The sequence below is a fragment of the Crinia signifera genome, chromosome 2, assembly GCF_055691185.1.
Source record: "Crinia signifera chromosome 2, ASM5569118v1, whole genome shotgun sequence".
Lineage (NCBI taxonomy): Eukaryota > Metazoa > Chordata > Amphibia > Anura > Myobatrachidae > Crinia > Crinia signifera.
The window spans coordinates 295,473,125-295,494,692 of record NC_139218.1 but is presented as its reverse complement, the minus strand read 5'-3'; the positions used below and the strand labels follow the sequence as shown (position 1 = coordinate 295,494,692).

General features: G+C 42.7%; 1 protein-coding gene across 5 annotated transcripts in view; it reads left to right on the top strand.

Moving 5' to 3' along the window:
- The window catches only part of LMO7 (LIM domain 7), a 183,159-nt gene that overhangs the window by 109,983 nt on the left and 51,608 nt on the right, over positions 1-21,568 (top strand). For 4 of the 5 annotated variants that reach the window (XM_083168852.1, XM_083168847.1, XM_083168850.1 and 1 more), the window contains exons 6-9: positions 6,159-6,189; positions 8,998-9,111; positions 14,109-14,301; positions 16,417-16,669. In XM_083168852.1, coding sequence (XP_083024978.1) covers positions 6,159-6,189; positions 8,998-9,111; positions 14,109-14,301; positions 16,417-16,669 — 591 coding nt within the window. Of the gene's footprint in view, positions 1-6,158; positions 6,190-8,997; positions 9,112-14,108; positions 14,302-16,416; positions 16,670-17,173; positions 17,372-17,628; positions 17,914-19,363; positions 19,526-19,630; positions 20,327-21,568 lie in introns of all 5 variants that reach the window. The other variant, XM_083168851.1, reaches the window with a different exon arrangement.

Sequence of the window (21,568 nt, the reverse complement as noted above, 5' to 3'; positions counted from 1 at the left end):
AGTGTGGCGAGCGCAGCGAGCCACCGAGCCCGAAGCGTGGCGAGCGGACGCGGATACCTTCACAGGTAAACGCGTCCCTTCGCGGGCTTCACAGGTATCCGCGTCCCCTCGCGGGGCTCGCCACGCTTCGGGCTCGGTGGCTCGCTGCGCTCGCCACACTATTCTATTCTCAACTCCACGCCCTAGTGGATAGTAGGGGTATGAAAAGGTCAGAGGACGCGTACCGCCGCCCCTCGCGGGCTCGCTGCGCTCGCCACGCTTCGGGTTCAAGTTGATCATGTGGTGGCGTAAACTACTTTTGGGGGGACATTTCAATGTTCAGGGGTGTTTTTGGCCCATTTACCATTGTTCCTATGATAATTTGGGTAAATTGAGCCATTTCACATTGTTTCCTATGGGAAATCGTGGTCATCGCGGGTAAATTGAGGCATTTAACATTGTTCTCTATGGGGAAATCGCGGGCATCGCGTCTGGCCCATCGCACCCGATTTTTTTGCGCATGCGATGCCCGCGATGGCCCCGATTTTACCCCCGATGACCGCGATTATGATCGTTGTGGCCGTGCTAGGAAACAAGTACCGAATCTTTTTAAAATGCCTCGTACATATGGTTCCATTTGGTCTATTTTTCTACTTGATTTTTGCTTACGTAAGCAGAATCAAATCCAATCGAAATTGAATGGTTTTCAGCGGCATTTGATGCCAATTCAATACCGATGTGCGCCCCCTCGGCATCATAATCGAATAGAACAATAGACTGTGCAGGCAAGACTATATAGTACAAATCCGCACAATATAGTCCAAATCGAATGCGTTTTGATTGCCATTCGATCCCAATAAAATCTGCAGGGAGGTAAGTGGTCATGTGTAGGCTCAATATCATTAACACAATGTTTGTCATGTATTGTTCATATTGTTAAAGATATATCGGCCAATTTGTCCCAACTTAAGGGGGTTATCCTATTAGCAGTGGTACTTTACCGCTGCTAAAAGGTACACTGTTTACAGTGTACACCTATTACAGTATATCAGATGCCAGCGTCCTTTTCCCCTGATACCCACTCTTGGTATTATACTTAATCCCCAATAAGCAGCTGCTGGACCCATGATAACACATGGGATCCAGGACTTATCGCTATTCCCATTTGTTTTCACGGGATTGCAGGTCCATTTCCGGCTGATGGAAATGCTCTCTGATTGGTTATTTATCATAATATCAGTCTGCTTTTATCAACTGAAAATGCATTGGGGCTAATAGAGTAGCGCCCTATGTTTATAGTGTTGATTCTAGCAAACGCTATCTTTTAAAACCCATGCAGTTCCTCTTCCCTGCCTGGGGTGTTGCTGTCTGCTGTAGTGCTTCTAGCACAGTGTGGTCTCTATATCAGCACTGATATGCAAACCAGACCTGTGCTAGAAACACCACAACAGACAGCGACACCCCAGGCAGGGAACAGGAACTGCATGGGTTTTCTAAGATAGCGGGTGCTAGAATGAACACTAGTTTAGGCAGCTACACTCTCTTTAAGGTTCCAGTGCTTCATTTTTTATTTTGTTTCTGAAACTTGTTCAAATATTCCTGTTAATGCATACATTTTTTTTTTTTTTTTTACACAAGACAGACCTAAGGTACCTTCGAAGTTTTGTTGTTGCAGACCAGCTAAAATGTTTCACGTTTGTATCAAGGAAACTGATTTTTTTTCTGGCTAGTGGGAACCTTTTTCAGTTCCATCTCTCTGGTTGTCTATTGATTGTCCTAAGAATATACTGTGTTAATGCTTCAATGTTCGAGGAGCTAGACTTGTGATTCACGAAGTAACACCTTAATGGTAATTGTTATCAGTGTCCAGTGTTGGAATGTGTTGCATGGTAACAAGATATGAAACAAGCCATAACACATTCCACTCTCCCAGCAAGGGACGGTGCTTTAATAAATGTTCTAGATTAAGCCACTAACCCCAAAGAAAGCTCAGTAGTAATTTTAGGTTAATACACATTTCCTGTGAATTTGAAGCCGTGGAAACAAGTTGGGGGAACAATTTTCATGTACAATGAGAAAAGCGTTTAAGCACTTTTACAGGTCATTCGTCTCATCCTATAATTATGTCGCTTCCACTGAAGCTTGGCAAATGAGCATACGTTTTATTTTTCACCAACTAAGATAGTTCTTTAGCTTTTAAGCTGGTGTGTTTACATATTTAGCCCTGGGACATGAAATTGCAGGCACTTATGTGTAGAGCTTCACCTTTAACTGCACAGCAAGGTGTGTTCATATATGCAAATACACTGAGAGAAACCCATTAGTGGGCCCCTCCCTGTCTCCAGACGCTTGATGCGGAACTTGCAACTTAATCCTAAAATCTGAGTTTTCACAACACAACAGAGGTACCTGACAAAACACTTACTAGCAGAGAGAGCTTGGTCTGCGAGTAGTGATTTTTTTTTTTTTTTTTGAGAACAAGGTTCAAAATGAGCCTAAACGCTAAACTAGATTTAGGGGTATGGCTTAAAGGCCCCCATACACTATGCGATTTTGGGACGATTTCATCCGATTTCGGCACTTTGTGCCGATAATCGGATGAAATCGGCCCAAAATCGTAGGTATGTGACATTTGATCCGATCCGATGCGCGGTCCCGTGCGCATCGGACCGGATCAGGGAGGTCGGACGGTCTGTACATACGATCACGTCCGACCTCCCTGTATGCATATGCCTGCCACCTGACAGGCATATGCATACAGACACCGGGGGAGTAGTGGGGGCGGCCAGCGGCAGCGGTGGTGGGGGCGGCCAGCGGCAGCGGTGGTGGGGGCGGGCGGGCAGCGGCGGTGGGGACGGGCGGCGTGTGCGGTGAGCGCAGTGTACTTACACATAGCAGCAGCGGCGGGGACGGGACGCGCAGTGGCGGCTATTATATTTTTAAAATACTTGTCAAATGACCGGCCGCTCTCTGATTGGCCGGAGAGCTCTCAGCCAATCAGAGAGCGGCCGGTCATTTGACAAGTATTTTAAAAATATAATAGCCGCCACTGCGCGTCCCGTCCCCGCCGCTGCTGCTATGTGTAAGTACAGTACACTGCGCTCACCGCAAACGCTGCCGCTGACCGCCCCCCCCCCCCCCCCACCGCCGCCACCGCTGCCCGCTCCCACTACCGCCGCTGGCCGCCCCCACCACCGCTGCCCGTCCCCACTACTGCCGCTGCCCGCCCCCACTACTGCTCACCGCCCTGCAGCTCCCCGGGGTTTTTTTTACATGGGATAAATCGCATGCGATTTATCCCATGTAAAAATGGCACATCAAGTGCCAAATTGTATGTGAGCCTCCCGGGGAGCTGCCGGGCGGCTCGCAGGTAAATTGGGTCCGACTTGTCCCTAGGACAAGTCGGCCTAATGTATGGGGGCCTTAAGTTTAGTGTTGTAATCCTCTGTAAATGTGAAACCTCATTCTGTAGCTTTTTGTGTGCTAATAAAGGGATGCTGCAGTATCTCTACCGACCCCAAGCAATGAGACCTGTAACAAGTACAGTAAGTGACCATACATACGCCAGTCTGAGGAGTCCACGTCTACCAACAGATTTGGTTGCTTTAAGGCAGGCAAGTCCATACTGCGGCCCTCCAGCTGTTGGGAAACTACACATCTACACTTAAGAAAAATCTTTGGAAAAGGTGTGCACATGCCTGAAATCTTTTGTCCAGGAAGATTTCAAGGCTAATTTATGCCCAGATCTTTCTAGTGAGTGGGCACCTTAAGACCATCAAGATAAAAATGGATTAGCAGGTCAGCTCTATGCCTCTTGTGTGTGGGTGATGGCACATATCCGTGGGCATGAGCTACCTGATTAAACTACATACTACTACTGTATGCATGAAGCCCCATGATTATGTTTTTGTGACCATTGCTAACAGTGAGAACGGTGGCTTTCTTTGATCAAGTGGTGTGTGTGTGGTCACTTCCTTATTCTATTTCACAGGGTTACACCTTGGCATACTGTAGATAAACATTTTGTGCTGTGGTTGATATTCTGGTTATTATTAAAGGTTATGAGTAGAATGAAGAACAGGTTTGAGTATTATTAAAGCTGTTATACATTTAAAAGGTGATCTAAAATACCAAAGGTAAAGAATAGATACTGATTTTAATGTATGCTATTATCTGTAATGGAACTTTTTTTTCAAATATGGTTTCTTCTGGGTGTTAGTCCACCTGTTGACATTGATAATGTCAAATAGAATGTGAAAAAGCTCTAAATGTCAACATTCAGGATGTCAGTGTCGACATTAAAAACGTTGACATTGGGAATGTTGACAGTAACTTATCGCCACATGTGGTTAGGGTCAGTTTTAAGCTAAATAAATACTCTAGTCCAGTGGTTCCCAAACTGTGTGCCTAGGCACCCTGGGGTGCCTCAAGACACTTGCAGGGGTGCCTTGGGTTGGTGCACCAAGATCAATTCATATTATTTTTTCTCAATGTACCAGGCAAAACCAGTGCTTGTGGCTGCCAATCATTATATATGTGGACAAACAGAAGCAAATCCTGCCCCTCACCACATAACTGTGACATACAGGTTGAGTATCCGAGTATCCGTTATCCGAATTATTCCGATATTTTTTTGCTAAAAACTCACTGGGGACATTTGTAACAGCACTACTGGTGACATGATATGTATCTGGCACTATTTATGTGCAAGAAAATGATTGCTTGGCATTCAAATTCAATATCTGAGATAGTACACAAATTTTGTTTCATGTTTTGAAACCTTGTTTTTTGAACAAATAAAATATATTTGTGTGTATTTTATGTGTTTATACAGCATACATGCAAGATACTTCAAAATACATAATTGAAATATTAAAATATTCCGAAATACGGAATAATCCGTTATCCAAAATTCTCCTGGTCCCGAGCATTTTGGATACGGGATACTCAACCTGTATAAACACAATGTACTTAATTTAATATATTTTTTCTGAATTTCTCGATAAGAAGCATTTGGCCTAGGGGTGCCTTGAAAATATTTTGATGCTCTAGGGTGCTGTGATTCAAAAAAGTTTGGGAACCCCTGCTCTAGTCATTTTGACTGGCAACATGCACAAAAGTCAACAGTCTGAAAATATCGACATTATGACAGTATCAATGTTGTTAATGTCAATGTACTCAGTTGGCAATATGAACATCTAAACATGCTGAATGTCAACTGAATAAGTTGATAGTGGCGACCTATCATACCCAACGGTTCTGCATGTTTGCATCGTTCATTGTGCAGCCATAATTGTTTTTACCTAAATATTTAGTTTACACTTACAGTTAATTGCTTCCTTCTAATCATTCAACTGTAGCATGAGGAGATTTGAATGGTCAGATATTGTATTACCTCAAAAGTCGCTGACTGAAGTAGATTTCAGTTTTACAACACAATTGATATTATGGACTTATTATGACCCATAGTTTGTATCCAAAGATCAGTTTTTAAATGAATCTTATGTGGCAAATTGTGTAAACACAGTGGTGTAACTAGATACATGTGGGCCCCATAGCAAAAGTTTGTAAGGGCCCCTATTCATCAATTAATGCTGAAAAATGTATATAGCACATGATACTGTGACAGGCAAAGTGGACCCCTCTCAGCTCTGGGCCCCATAGCAGCTGCACCCCCTGCACCTATGGTAGTTACGCCCTTGTGTAAACATATTTTCACTGATTTTGATTTTAAATCCAGCATTTTTGGCACATAACATGGTCTATATGTGTAGCCTAAACCTTGTAATTAAAATGTTATATCTTCACCTTCCCACTGCAGTTCTTGTTATGATATAAAAACAACTCAGGAGGGAAGAGGAGTGGGAGGGAACCGTTGCCAGGTGGCAGCTACCTGTATTTATGTTCCAGGTCTTTGGCTTCACTATAACCTGAACATGAAAGGCACACAACCACCAAACCCGCATGACACTGCTGCTGCTCCCTCACAGTAAAATGGTCTCCTCATCTGTTTGGTTATGCTATGGGAAAATGCTGTACAATCTGTTGTGTGACATCTCTGAATTTTTCCCACTTGATTGGACATGTCTGGATCAAGGTGTGCTGGTCCTTTGTAATCGCTGATTAGTGTCAGCAGTATTACGTCTGTCTATGCTAATTATTTTTTTATCTGCTTTCAGGCAGGAAGAGACCGAGAGAAGATTAAAAAATGTGAGTATCAGTGTTGCATTTTTTTACTTTGATTACATAGGTTTCACCCTTATGTTATGTGACATATACTAAAAGTATCCTCTGTTTCAGTGTAATACTGGGTGTGTCCTGTGTTACAGAGTTCATTAGCTGGTTTCTCTGCATTGACTGCATTTCTTGAGCTACGTATTTTTTGCTGAACAGTAATTAGAGGATCTATATGTGTTACTAGAAGGCCACCGTCCACTGATAGCAAACATTATTACTATATCAGACATATATGGCTGTGCTTGTAGCTTCTGCTGTTCCCCCTCCCTCCCCAGCATCTCACTGGGCTGGTTCCAGCTGCCTGTGCACCTGCTATATGATAGAAGGTAGGATATGTTCAAGGGAGTCTTTATTCTCCAGCAGCACTAGGAAACCTATTTATTGGTGGTGTAGTACGCACTTGTTGATTTATTGCATTTATATATTTTTTTACATAAATTCAAATATAGTATAACATCATTTTTCAGAGTCTGGAATCTTTATACTTTTGCTCTTCTGATACAGATGTGGGTACTTGTGTACTTTACAGACTCATTGCAGAGAGAAAACAAATGAAAGTGGAATCTCTCTGCAATGAGTTTGTAATAAAGTCTGCGTCCCCTCGCATTGGCTCCCTGCACTCGCCATGCTTTGGGCACAGTGACTCGCTGCACTCGGCACACTATTAGAATCTCACTCTATGACCACTTGGATAGTATGAAAAACCACCTTTAGAAGAAAAAAAACCTGAAAAACTCATGCCGACTTAAAGCTTGTGTCGACCTTCTGTCCATGTCAACGTAGGGTTATGTCAACCTTTTTTTTTTCTTCTTCAAACATTCATTGTTTTCTCTCTGCCTAAAAAGTACACAAATACCCAGATGTGCTCTCATACACTGTTTCTCTGGTCATTCCAAATAGCTAGTCTTAACGCCACTCTGCTGCGTCTAGCTCACTTAAAATCGCCATCTTATTTGCATAAATAAAACGGTACTCTTTACCTAGCACGGCGCCCATGATTTTGATCGTGGGCATCGCAGGTAAAAAAATTGCGGGCATTGAATGCACTAAAAATCGGGTGTGACGCGACCGACGCGATGCCCGCGATTTCCCATAGTGAACAATGTTAAATGTCTCAATTGACCCGATTTTCATGCTCAATGCCTCAATTGACCTGATTTTTCCATAGGAAACAATGTTAAATGGCCCACAGAGGCCAAATAGGCACCCTGAAGTGTATAATGGCCCCCACAATTGTTAACGCCACCCCACGATCAACGTCACCCCGAAGCGTGGCGAGCGGTGGCGGTACGCGTCCTACGACCTTTTCATACCCCCACTATCCACGTCGGCGTGGAGTTGAGAATAGAATAGTGTGGCGAGCGCAGCGAGCCACTGAGCCCGAAGCGTGGCGAGCGCAGCGGATACCTTCACAGGTAAACGCGTCCCTTCGCGGGCTTCACAGGTATCCGCGTCCCTGCGCGGGGCTCGCTGCGCTCGCCACGCTTCGGGCTCGGTGGCTCGCTGCGCTCGCCACACTATTCTATTCCCAACTCCACGCCGACGTGGATAGTGGGGGTATGAAAAGGTCGTAGGACGCGTACCGCCGCCCCTCGCAGGCTCGCTGCGCTCGCCACGCTTCAGGTTCACATTGATCGCGGGGTGGCGTTAACAATTGTGGGGGCCATTTCCCACTTCAGGGTGCCTATTTGGCCTCTGTGGGCCATTTAACATTGTTTCCTATGGAAAAATTGGGTCAATTGAGGCATTGAACAGGAAAATCGGGTCAATTGAGACATTTAACATTGTTCCCTATGGGAAATCGCGGGCATCGCGTCGGTCGCGTCGCACCCGATTTTTTAGTGCATTCAATGCCCGCGATGGGCACCGTGCTAAGTAAAGAGTACCAATAAAACTCTTAGGTACAAAACTGTATGGCTAGATTCCTTTGATGAATTTAATGTGACATTTTTATATCCATTTGCAATGGAGTCTGAAACTGTGTATAAAATGTGCTGTGTTCTGAGTGGTCACTGCTGTCCACTGTGATTCATGAGACTCAGTAATTGGTTTTATACCCAGTGGTGTGGTTTAATGTCGCTGCTCAGCGTTTCTAGTGCACAGGGTTACATTTTGCTGTGTAAAAGAATAAAAACTTACAGGAAAGTACAGCACACATTTTGGAGTGTCTCCGTTACGCCATGGCCGTAATGGCATATAGATAAGAAGCGACACATTTACGAAGATGCAAGTTCTATTGAAGATGGCTTGTTGCCCATAGCAACCAATCAGAATCTATCTATTATCTTCCAGAAGGTGCAAAATAAATAAGCAGTAGAATCTTAATTGGTTGCTATGGGTAAAATCCCACGTCCAATAGAACTCCCCTTAGCCCTAAGTGTATGAGGACACCTCTATATGTGCACCTCTGTGTGCGTATGTTGGTGCGTCTCTGTAAATGTATCATAGAGACCTCCTTGGCACAGTATCACTTATCCATGTGTTTGCACACATTTTCTTGTGCATTTAGTGATGAAACAGGAAAAGTACAGATATGCCGTAGGTATTCTTTAGGCTGCTTGTTTAACAGAACTACAGTATAACCAAAGAGTAAAACATAAGGCCGGATGGTTTTTTTTTTTTCAGTAAAAATTTAGTATTTCTCTGTTCTAGTAATGGTCACCACATTTTCTTACGCCCATTGCTTTTCCTTTGTTTTCCCCATATATTTTTGGTTGTTTTCTGTGATCACATCTGCACTTTTAACATTAGGATACAAGTCTAAGTATCTTTTATCCTTAGGTTTTGATCACCTTATATTGGCTTGGGAGAAAAGCGCACAGTTTTCCATATTATAATGGTCCACAACTTAACTTAAAGGCGTTTGAAGGCTTGCTAGGGCAAACGCTGACCAAGGTAAGAATGTACAATGAATGTATTAACAATGTACTGCATGTCACATTACATGACTGACTGCTAACAATGCCTTGATAAGGGGCCCTCACATTAGGCCGCATTCCTACCCAGAAGAATGTTGTAATGTATTACTAAGGTTTCTAAGAAGCATAATTTGACAACTGTATACGGGTTGTTTGCCCTGTGTGGGTACAGGCTCAGTGCTTTATCCTCCCTAGTTCCCCATATGTGGCCTATCATTGCGTGCTTGTCAGTCCATAGCAAGTCTCTCTATCCTACCCCTCTACCTTCCCCGGTATCTTTTGTAGTTTTGCGATATGTATGTAGCTTTGTCATTGACAGTGTGGGGGCATGTAAATAGTTAATCATACATGCATTTATACACCTACATGCATGGAAGTGTGTGTCCTTGAAACCCAGGTCGAACTTGCATTTACTTTCTGTATGTCATTCGGTTAGAACAGGAAGAACACTCCCTGGTGCTAGGTAAGAAGGGAGTGGCTGTATCTACTTCATTAGTGTCAAAGTCCAGTTCTTCGTGACGTACTGTACATACAGTTTACCATTTGGAATGTAGGCAGCAATTCATGCTTTGTAATTTATTTTTCGCATATTGTAAATCATGTTAATCTTTTAACTACAGAACCAGTACCCAAATAAATCAAACACACACATAAGAACTACAACTTTTTTACATAAACCATCCATACATACTTCCCTACCTATAGAGTCCTCTGTAGCCCTGTCCTCTTCTCCAGTAGAAATCCAAATGGGTACCTGTGGGGAAAAAAAAAATTCTCACCACCCCTACTGGCTCTAGGGGAGTGGGCGTCTATGGCCGGTTCCCACCATATAAGGTAAAGTTTAAACATGGGCATCTATGGGGGGAACTGGCAATTCATGCTGACCGCAAAGTCAATTGGGGTCAACCACAATGTTGACCCCGATTGACTTTGCGGTCAGCCTGAGTTTATTTATTCTAACTTTTTACTCAGAGAAACATTGCACGGAGAACTCGCCAGCTTAGTAAATGAGATGAGTTCACAGGCCGTTTATCACGGTCGATCCTGTTCGTACACGGGATCAGCCGTGATAGTCTCTCTTAGTAAATTTCCTCCATAAAGTTGTACAATTGTATGTAAAAGTATTAAACTGTGTATGCTGTTAGTGCCTCTCCTGCCTGGCGAGCGCTAAATATATATGGAGATATGGAGACATAGATAGAGATCCAAGAAGCAGCAGAGTCTAAACCTCCATACACACGGAGAAATATATTTGTCAGTGTCCCAGAGATGGTAGCTGATGAAAATGAACACTGCCAGGGGAAGAGGCAGGGAAACGGCTGACTGCTAGGGGAAGAAGCTGGTCGCAGGAGCATGCTCCTGCGACCAGCAACCACCCCAGGGCTGGCTGCGGGAACATACTCCTGATGACAGTTGCCTTGTACACACGGAGGATATGATCGCTTAGCGACCATATCCCTGGCGATTTATTGTTAAAATCGCACCGTGGCTTTATTCAGCAATAAAACTGTTCATTTTATTTCCAACATATGTTTAGGGCGTGCCGCCCGTTGGTAGGGTCAAACAAATATTGTGCCAGATGTATTAAGCCTGGCGATGAGATAAACTGTAGATAAAGTGGAAGGACATAATGCACCAGCCAATCACCTGTGTTTGAAATAATAGAATTGGGAGTTAATTGGCTGATGCGTTCTCTTTTTCCAATTTACCTGCACTGTATGTCCAGTTTATCTCTTTGCCAGGCTTAATACATTTGCCCAATTGTGAGCAATAACATTTAAAAACACATGGTGTGTACCTCCCACTGACAAATCAGTGATAGACCTGACCTGCGGTTTTCCCTCCGTGTCCACACATGGTGGCTAGATCACCATAGTAACAGTGACGACGCAAAAAAAAAAAACAGTGGCATTGAATAAAAACAATTATGGCAACCAATCCTCACTCAACACACCTCATAAATTCATCATATAATCAAGATCTACATATGCAACAACAAACATTTAAGGCATTTATGGTATTGGCTATAAAGCATACATAAATATGTACACCGTTTACTGATATAATGAAAGATACTAGAGAGCAATCATCAATTGTATTACAAAAATTCCTACATTTTCATTCGATCCACGCAGCGAATGTGTCTAATTTAAAGATCCATTGAATATGGTCAATGATCTCGAATATGGTCAAGATCATTGACCATATTCCATTGTTACAGCGAGGTGGTTATCCGGGGCATATTTATAATGGGTGCATTGTGCAGACAGGCCCCGGAGTCCTGGGGGCCCACACTGCACACACTGAACCCATTTTTAATACGCACCTCTCCGTAGACCCATGATAAAGCCAGCAGCGCTGCCGCAATCGCTGGAAAAAAACGGTCACGGCAGTATTTTTTTCAGAAATCTGAGCATGCGCAGTAGAGTCTGAGTGCTCTAGTGTTTAGACTATATTGCGCTGCATGCTGGGGGGCTGCGCCCGGAAGAGAGGAGGGGGCACAATTCGAAATATCTGCACACGGACCTCCTCCTCTCTTAAAGCGCCGCTGTAACTCGAATATCAATGAATCTTTAAATTAGACATGCTTTTGCGACGTGGTTTAAATGAAATATAAGGACTGCATTGCTTTTTCTAATACAATTGATGATTGCTAGTATCGGGTATTGTATCCATGAACGGTGTGTGTGTGTGTGTGTGTGTGTGTGTGTGTGTGTGTGTGTGTGTTTATGCATGCTATGTATCCAATACTTTAAATGTTTACTTGGAATTCTGTTGCATATAAATGGGGGAAAATTACTAAAATGGGATTAATATTTCAGATGGGATCTTGCTATGGGCAACCAATCAGATACGATCTATCATCTTCCAGAAGGTGCCATATAAATAAGAAGTAGATTCTGATTGGTTGGCAATAGCAATATCCCATGTGTACCAAGCAGCAGCGGTACATCCCGCCACCCATCGCTCCGATGTACCAATATATTCGATGACCATTGCAAAGGGCAGCTCTCCTAAACTGCCCTTTGCGATCCCCACTGCTGATTAAAGTTCCTCCTTTCCTTGGAAGTCAAACTGCGCATGCGTACCCCCAGGACGCCAGTGCGTCCAGTCCCCGCACATACAGATGTATCCATGCTCATCATGCCTGCAATGCGACCGCATGTGCACCTAGTCACACCTGCAACAAAGCACACCGGGCTGCAGCCAATGCAAAAATAATGGGTGTGAACAAGGCACACAAATTCCGGGATGCACCCACATCTTGGGAAGTCTGAGCCATGATGAGAAGTTTGCCCATGCCATGTCGGAGCTGCTACTCTGTGTAACTAAATACATTTAAAAAAAAAATTGCAATCAATAATGATTAATGAGAGTCAAGGTTTGTAATAGGTGTGACAATTCCAGTATAGATAACCTTGAGATATCTTTAGAAACATATTTACAGTCTAAAGGTTGGGTAATTTCTTTGCCGTTGCACTTGTGCATTCCTAATTAATTACACATTCAGTTTTATTTCATCCCTGCATACTTTCAATAAATGAGTCATTGCACAATGATCCTGGGTGCTTGAGATGGAGGTAAAAAATTGTACCATGACCATCTTTGTCAGCAATAGAACGATTATGATCCCCCCCATAGCCAGCTTTATCCACTGAGGACCATTTTCTAATCCATAGCAGAACACAGATACCCCCTTTCAGCATGCTTCAGCTTATCATCAGGGGTGGCATGGACTGGGAAAGCATTGTGCAGATGTTCTTCATGGCAGTCCCATTGTCACTTCCTTGGGTGCTGCAGTTGGGCACAGGTTGCCAACTGCTATAATGACGCCATAATAATGTTAGAATGGCAGGCACAGCAGCATCACACACATCCTCCCTAGCCCACACTTCTCTCTTATTTCAGTACATGCTTGTCTGTCTAAAGGGCCCCATAAATCAGCAATTAATTGTGACAATTTTCAGATATGGAGATGATTGCCACAATTAATTTTAGATGTGTGGGCTCCCCTTTTGGCAATCCCAATCAAAATCGCCAATCGATTGCTTAATCAGGTTTTTAAACATGTTTAATAATCTGGTATTATCTTCAGATCTTTTTTTATATATGTGGGCATTCCCAATTCATCTTCTTCATCTATTTACATTATGAACAGCAATCGATTGGGCAATTTCCAGATATGAAGATGCAATCTTTAGATGGAAAAATCTGCCGATCACTGAAATAAATCTGTAATGTGTGGGCAAAGTCAGATAGATTGTAAAATCCATTTATCTGGCCAAAAAATCCCTGTATCTGGAAATCCATAAATTGTGATTGCTGATGTATGGGGCCCATTACACCAACCTCCTGTGTGTCTTTCAGCCACTCGCTCTTCTCCCCTTATCACCAATTTTGTAGGTGCATTTGCCTCTGCCCCCCTTTTGTATATGTATCTTAATATTTATATCTCTGGTCTGCCTCCTCTAACAAGCAAATATTCCAATACAGTGGCGGTTTTCCCCTATGGGCTGCAGGGATGCAGCCCCCCCCCCAGGTAAAATCCACCTATGTGTGAAGCCAGTCTGTGAGACTGCACTGGCTTCACTGTGACTTCCAATTGGAAGTCTGCCCTGCCAGTCACCCAAGGCAGTCCTATTGGAAGGTGTTCTCTCCCTCTGGGATCCCTATATGGGCTGCTGGGATACTATAAAAACTGGTTCTGTGCATGCGTGATACTGAGGACGATACTGCGCATGCACCGAATCGGGGCTGTGAGTATGCTGCTATGGACTGCTGCCAAAGCATCCCACAGAGGCTGGGATCCAGTGCATATGCAGTACCGAAGAAGCTACTGTGCATGTGCCACCGCAGCGGGGGTCGGGACAGGCACCGGTGGTGGGGACCAGTGGGCATCAGCAGCGGCACTTGAGCGGGGAGCCGTGAGCGTCACAGCTTATCACAGCATATACCATTTCTGTCAAATTGCAGGCGCTAGAGGAGTCTGGTAGCTTGAAGAGGAGTGGCAGAGATAGTGGTTGTGGTGATTTGTGGTACAGTGAAAAAGGAGAAAATCTCACTCCTGCCCATAAAAGAGACGATTCCTGGGATAGTTTGGACTCTTTTGGTTCCCGGTCTTATACAAGCCTTTCCTCGGAAGCGACTCTTAAAGGGAGCAGCGAGGGTAAGTTTTTCAGCATACTGTTTTTACTTACTGACTTATTCTGTCTCTTCCGTTTTATTATACTTTGGGATGCTATTTTTGTAAATATCCTTCTAGTTCTGCATTTGCTCTGGAAGGATGGAACTGTGCAGAATAGCTCGCTGGATAGCTTGTTTGTGAGGCATAGTAGCAATACAATAAATGTGTTGTTTATTTACATGTTGAACATCGTCTTGGCTGTTACTGTATAACTAATCCCAGTAGTGCATTTAATCTTTTGTGTATTCACGTTGCTCCTCTGAGACTAGAGAATGTCTTTCTTCCAGCGGAATAGGCTGTGACGCTAGATGTCCATGCACTTCCAGTATCCATGTAGTCATTGACATTTGAGCCAAATACACAGAACAGACATGATACTGGCATGCCTAGATGCAATATGTAAAAGATTTTATTCTTGCAAAGCGACTTTTAAGAAGAATTTTAAATATTTTTGCTTTTAAGGTGGTTCTGTCCCCATTTAAGAAGATATGTGAACAGGCAGCTTAGAAATAAGCATGCTGCTGTTTACGGTGTGTGTTATCTGTGTAGTAATGTGTGTAATGTAACAGAAAACTAGTCTGACACTGTTTTCTGTATCACGCCCGATAGTTCAGTTTTAAAGTTGCTACTGTCGTGTGTTACTAGTGCCCCAAGAATGTTGTTCATCATTTAGATCTACATAGAATATTACTAGGCTGAGATAAAGAAGTGGGGGTACTTATGTAGTATCTGGGCTGCCGATTTTTTGATTGTATGCCTTAAGTTAAGGCATACAATCAGATGCGATGCGATATCGCATCGCATGCGACCATCGGTTGCGATGACCCGATTTTTCCATAGGAATCATTGTTAAAATGGACTGAGTCCATTTTAACATGGAATTCAATGGGAAAAAGGGGTCCTTTTCATACCCCTACTATCCAAGTGGGCATGGAGTTGGATATAAACCTGTGGCGAGCGTAGCGAGCCACCGTCCTCGAAGCGTGGCGAGCGAACGGTATTCTGTGTCCCCTCGCGGGGCTCGCTACGCTCGCCACGCTTCGGGCTCGGTGGCTCGCTACGCTCGCCACAGGTTTATATCCAACTCCATGCCCACTTGGATAGTAGGGGTATGAAAAGGACCCCTTTTTCCCATTGAATTCCATGTTAAAATGGACTCAGTCCATTTTAACATTGATTCCTATGGAAAAATCGGGTCATCGCATCGCATCCGATGGTCGCATGCGATGCGATGCGATGTACCCGATTTAGAAATCGGCAGCCCAGATACTACATAAGTACCGAAGTGGGTACACTGAGCTCACCTTGTTAATCAGTTTGGTAACAGGCACTGCTATGCCTTAAGGGTGTCCCAGACCCTTTTGGTTCATAGGCAATGTTTGGTAGATGGGCATAAGCGCTGCCTGTATAGAAATGCTTAAATTCTGAGATGTTTGATTAATAAAGTGACAATCGATGTGACAAATTCGACGTGACAAATTCTATCTCAGTAGATTCATTCAACTTCTCAGAATTTAAGCATTTAAATAAACACAGCCAGCGCTTATGCCCATCTACCACACATTGTCTAATTATATAAAAACAAAGGTATTTAAGCTAATTTGTATAAATACTGTGTGAGGGCATGTTTATTTGGAATAAATGCTATATTTTAAAACTGTTGCTGCTACTTTGCTATTGTTTGTTTTAAACTAATTTATGCTGAGCTGAGCCACTGCCCCCCTGCCGCTATTGGCTGCTGTGGCAATGGGCGTGCAGGGTGGGCGTCATATTGTGTGTGTGTGCGCCTCAGCTGCCGGCGCCCACTATAGTTAATACGCTCATACCCCCACTATCCATGTCGGCATGGAGTTGATTTTATATAGTGTGGCTAGCGGACTTGGAAAACTAAGCAAATAGCTTTGTGGGCTTTGAATGGAATTTGTATGATGGTGGTGATCTAGCACTCTTCTATATATACTATTCAATTATCGTGCTGATTGGACCAGTAATACCTAGAACTCAGGTAGTGTGTACCAAGCTTAAGTGGCTACAAATCATATAATTGTATAATTTTCTTTGTAAACAAGCATTAGTCTCCTGTATGATGTATTGCAGGTGGGGAAAGTGACACGGATTCTGAAGTCACATACAAAATGCAGGATCCGGGCAAAAACGAAAAAATTTATCGAAGGAGCTCTACCCTGGAGCCCAAACCAGCCGCTAATTTTAATCAGTTCCTCCCAAGTAAAACGAAACAGATAAGTTACATGCCAGCACCCCTAAGGAAGAAACGTGTGGACAAGAATGAGGACAACAGGAGGAGCTGGGCAAGTCCCATTTTCACTGAATCTGATGGAACATTTTCAAGGTAGGATTGTTGATATACTGGTTTGCCATACGTTTTCTCTCCTTAGTAAGTGCGCTGGTTCACAAGCTAAAATTTTATTTTATTGCATACTGGTCAACTAAGACTGCAAGGGTAATACATTATTGGTTGGTTATATGATTCACTGTCACGGCAATGTTTCTGTGGGTACATAAGGTTTTTAAGTGTAGGAAAAGAATATATGTAAGTTTTTTGTGTGAACATTGTAGAGGGTAGAGCATTTTAGGAGGTTGTGTTTAGAGATAGTGCTTGTATATGCAAATCCTTTAGCATTGTATATGTATATTAATAAGTAATTATTATTGATTAATAATATTTAAGATATTCATTGTTTGCAAGCTGTTAAGTGATAAATTCCTCCGTATTCACTAAATGTGTACTTTCCACTTTGAAACTACCTCACGCAGAAGCTATGGAATGGGCCAGTAGACGGGTTATGGTAATTTGTCTGAGGAGTTTTATGTTGTCTACTTAACATTTTTCAAGCAGTTCAGATTCTGAAAATGAAGGGAAGTTGCCGGATTTGGTGCTCGACGATTTAGCAAAAAGAAAATTTTACATGAACAGCAAGCAGTTTCCTGTAGCTTCAGCACCTAGTCTTCGTGCTCAGCCTCAAATGGAGTCACAAAAACCATTGGAAATTTTAAAAGAAGTTATTCCAGAAACTTCACAAAGACTCCGCAGGTTAGAGTCCTGAAGTCACTGTATCCATTGCATATTGGGCACATGATACAGCCTCTTCAATGTGTGCATATGTTTTACTACATTTTTATTTTGGATTTCCAAAATTAACCATGCGTGTGAGGAGTCTTTAGTGATTTTTATTTCCATAAAACCAGCTAAATGTTTGCTGTATGGTTGGAGTTATTAAGCGCATGCCGGGGGAGTTTTGGAATTTTGCATGGAGATATGGCTAACTTATTGGCTGTTTTCTACAATAGCCAAGACAAAGAAGAACTGGATGCGAAACCAGATAAAATGCCATTGAAAGGACATGTTGATTATACCAGATTTTCTTCAGATGAAGATGATGAATTTCCAAGACAATTTCCAAATATTATCAAGGATGACCTATATGTTAGAAAGGTCAATCTACCTGCCCCACTGTTGACAGTCACCTCTGACAAGTTAATCATTAAAACCTTATCAGATGATAGTCTGCCTCACAAATCTATGTGGACAAGGCCACTTTCTCGTCCTTGGTACAATGAATTTCAGGGATTCAGGTTTGTGTTGTAGTTTTCTTGTTCTTTTTTTATCTGAGCCACTGCTCACAAGTGCCAAGACAGTACAGTTGTCATTTGTAAAGTTTAAGTTGATAGTGGACATCTTGTTTTAAGAGTAGGAAACATATTTTCTGATGGTGTGGGTTACTGATGGACTAGGAGATGTGTGACCATTATTTTCAAGAGTAAAATAGCTTTAACAATTGAAAAAATTCCTTGAAAGCTGTGGTTTGTACACTGCCATATTTCTGAATAGGTTTGTCCCCTGCAGCCTTATTTGAATAGATCATCCCTTACATGTAACACTAGAGAAATATAATAATCGGATGAGATTTTATTGTACTATTCTTTGCTCTATGTACAAACCACAGTGTGCCCTGTTTAAGTTAAATGGATGACCGTGCAATGCAAATTTAAGGGGTATGGGTCCTAGGGTCGACAAGAGGAAGGTAGACCTGCATTAGGTCGACCACTGAAGGTGGACATGGGGTTTTTCACTTTTTTTTATCCCAAATGTTGACACAGTCAACATGGACACTAAAAAAGTGCAATGTGCCTCACTATACTCGGCACACTATTTTATTCTCTCTCCACACCCTAGTGCAGGGCTGGGCAACACCAGCCCTCCAGATGTTAGTGAACTACACATCCCAGGATGCTTTGCATTAGTTTTGCTATGTGGCCATGCTGAAACTGATGCAAGGCATGCTGGGATGTGTAGTTCACGAACATCTGGAGGGCCGGTGTTGCCCAGCCCTGCCCTAGTGGATGGTAGGGCAGATCAAAAAAAAAAGTGAAAAACGCAATGTCAACCTTTTGACTGTGGACCTAGCCCAGGTCGACCTAATACATGTGCAACCTAATGACACTGTCGACCTTCAGACATGTTGACCTTCAGTGGTTGATCTAGTACGTGTCGACCTTCCTCTTGTCAACCTAGTGACCTCATACCAATTTAAGCACCCAAACTATAGTATTAATGGATGCTGTGCATTTAAGAATAAAATAATTTTTTTAAATTGAATTTTTAGTTTTCATTTCTATACAATTGTAATGTTCCTTTACAGGAACTCAAATACCTTCCTGTGAAAGGCAAAATACAATAAACCAGTTTTAGTTTTTGTAATTCTTCTTCATTTCGGCCCGTATAACCATGCCCTACACCACCATTGTAGGGTATCCTACCTTCAACCTCTATGAATTTCTGTTCTCTTATGTTCGAAGTACTATAAATAAAGCACAAAGAACTGTATTGACTTTATATGTATAATGAATAGATAATGAATAGATACAGTATGTTGTCAGTTGTGGTGCATTTTGTTGACAAATACTGGAGTCAGGATAGTCCCAAAACAGTAATCTAGAATAATGTTGGTGTTAGAAGTGGTGTTGTAAAGAGCGCAAACGCAGCACAAATGAATTTCTCCCTCTTTTCACATTGGCTGTACAGTAAGCGGCCTGGGGAGGACTCTCAGTGGGCATCTGGTCTTTCACCAATCTTGAAGCTGAAGAGTGAAGTGACAAAGCATCAGGAATGCACTGCAGAATCTGAAACTCAATTGCATATCAGTAAAGAGGAAAAGAATCTAGAATATAAATCCGAGAATCCAAGGTTACTAAAATGGCGTGCTCTGCATGAATAAATATTGGTGTGTTGTGTTGGAATCTATTTTATATTTATTTATCCTTCTTTTTTTGTACTGTTTGGATATTACAGTCAATTTTTAATACTCCAGGCTCTCCAAAAAATGACATCCGAATTACTCTCGTCTGAAAGAAAAGGAAAAATAGACCCAGCATCTGGTCCTAGACTCATACATTCTCTCCATAATTCAAGTACACAGAAATCCACATTGGAGAATAGCATAGGAACACTGCCAGACCTTCAAAATGATGATTTGTTTTCAAGGAAAACTGGAACCTTCCACCTTAATCAAGTGGTGAACCTTGGAACACCTTTAGCACAAGTGCTGGAAATAGAGAAAGATATTATTCTACAATCCAAGGAAGACACAGAACATCTCCCTGATCTGGTGAAGGATGACATGATTGTTCGTAGAGCACAGCCTGAAGGAAAAGAAGTTCATGTATCTGGTGCACCAGACAATTATAACGCAGTTCCTTTTCCTGATCCTTGGACTCTTCCAGAAGAGCTACAATCTAAATTTCTTTGTTTGGTAAAGAAGTCCCCAGAATCTAGCAAGAGTGATAATCAAGGAAGAGTGGTCAAAGCTTCAGAAAAACTGCAGAAAGATGACATGTTGAAAAGAAAAGTTACTTTAGGCCAAGCTTTGCACAATACAAAGCCACAGCATTTCACATCTGGTCCATGCAGTGACGAGGACCTCAGGAGGTGGGAGTCAATAAGAGAAGCCAGCAAGAGAAGTCATAGGAAACGACAAATGGTGGAAAGGTTAGAGACTGTGATGCTTGCATGCAGTGGTTTAACTCTGTGTTTTGGTGTGTAGTATACATTGAACCAGTGTTGACTGTGCATGTTAGAAATCTGGATGCTCCTGCTAAGTCCTATTTATTTTTTTCCAAAAGCATGGAAACTTGATGGTCTGTCAAGTATTATTGATTCTATTTACCTGTATATTGCCACGCCAATAAATAAAAAAGTATAAATAACAACATTAGTATTTTATAGCAAAGTTTGAAATAAACGCTTGGGAAGAACAACTGCTGCTAAACATGCATAGTGTTATACAGTACCTAATTATTTTAAGTTTAGTTCATTAATAAACATGTCATGTGAATTCTTGCACACTATTCCTTAGCATGTTATGGAATTAGTGCAAGCTATCTCAGTATGGTTGGGTGTGGGTATAAGAACATCGGATTTCTGACTTCTAGTACTTTGAGGTCAAGCACAAATAAGCCCACTGCAGGCTTGGTGGCTCGCTGCACTCGACACAGGTTCTATTTTCCCTGTATGGGATCGTGGACCCCCACAAGGGAGAATAGGCACTGCCAGTTGGGATCTGGACTGTCGGGCATTTGAACAGTCAGGTTTCTGATGTCGGTATACTGACTGTCAGAATTCTAACTGTTGCACCTTCATCTGACACACACTCAGTTTGGGTATCTGTGCTGCCTGGTGGTCAGTGTCTCATAACAATGGTGGAGGCGTTTCACTTTATTCAGCAGTAGATCTTAGGAAAAACCTGTAATGTGAACCACCCATTGTCCATGGAGCTTGGCAAGCAGTTTTTTTTTACTGGGTAGCCTCTAAGTTCACATTAAGCTTGTATTGTGCTAAAAGCTGGCCATACACCTATATATTTATTGGGTACCTGTTTCCTAGCACAGCGCCACCGATTTTAATCTTATGTAATCGGGTCTATCAGATTGGGTTGCATCGGATGCGACCAGATCGCATGCAATGCGATATGACCCGATTTTTAATTGTGTAGCCACCCTGATGGGTAATTATTATGTCAAATGCCCCCCCCCCCATTCTTAACGCCACCCCACTATCAACGCCAACCCGAAGCGTGGCAAGCGCAGCGAGCCCGTGAGGGGCGGCGGTACGCGTCCTCTGACCTTTTCATACCCCCACTATCCACGTCGGCGTGGAGTTGATTTTATATAGTGTGGCGAGCGCATCGAGCCACCGAGCCCGAAGTGTGGCGAGCGCACGCGTATTACTTCA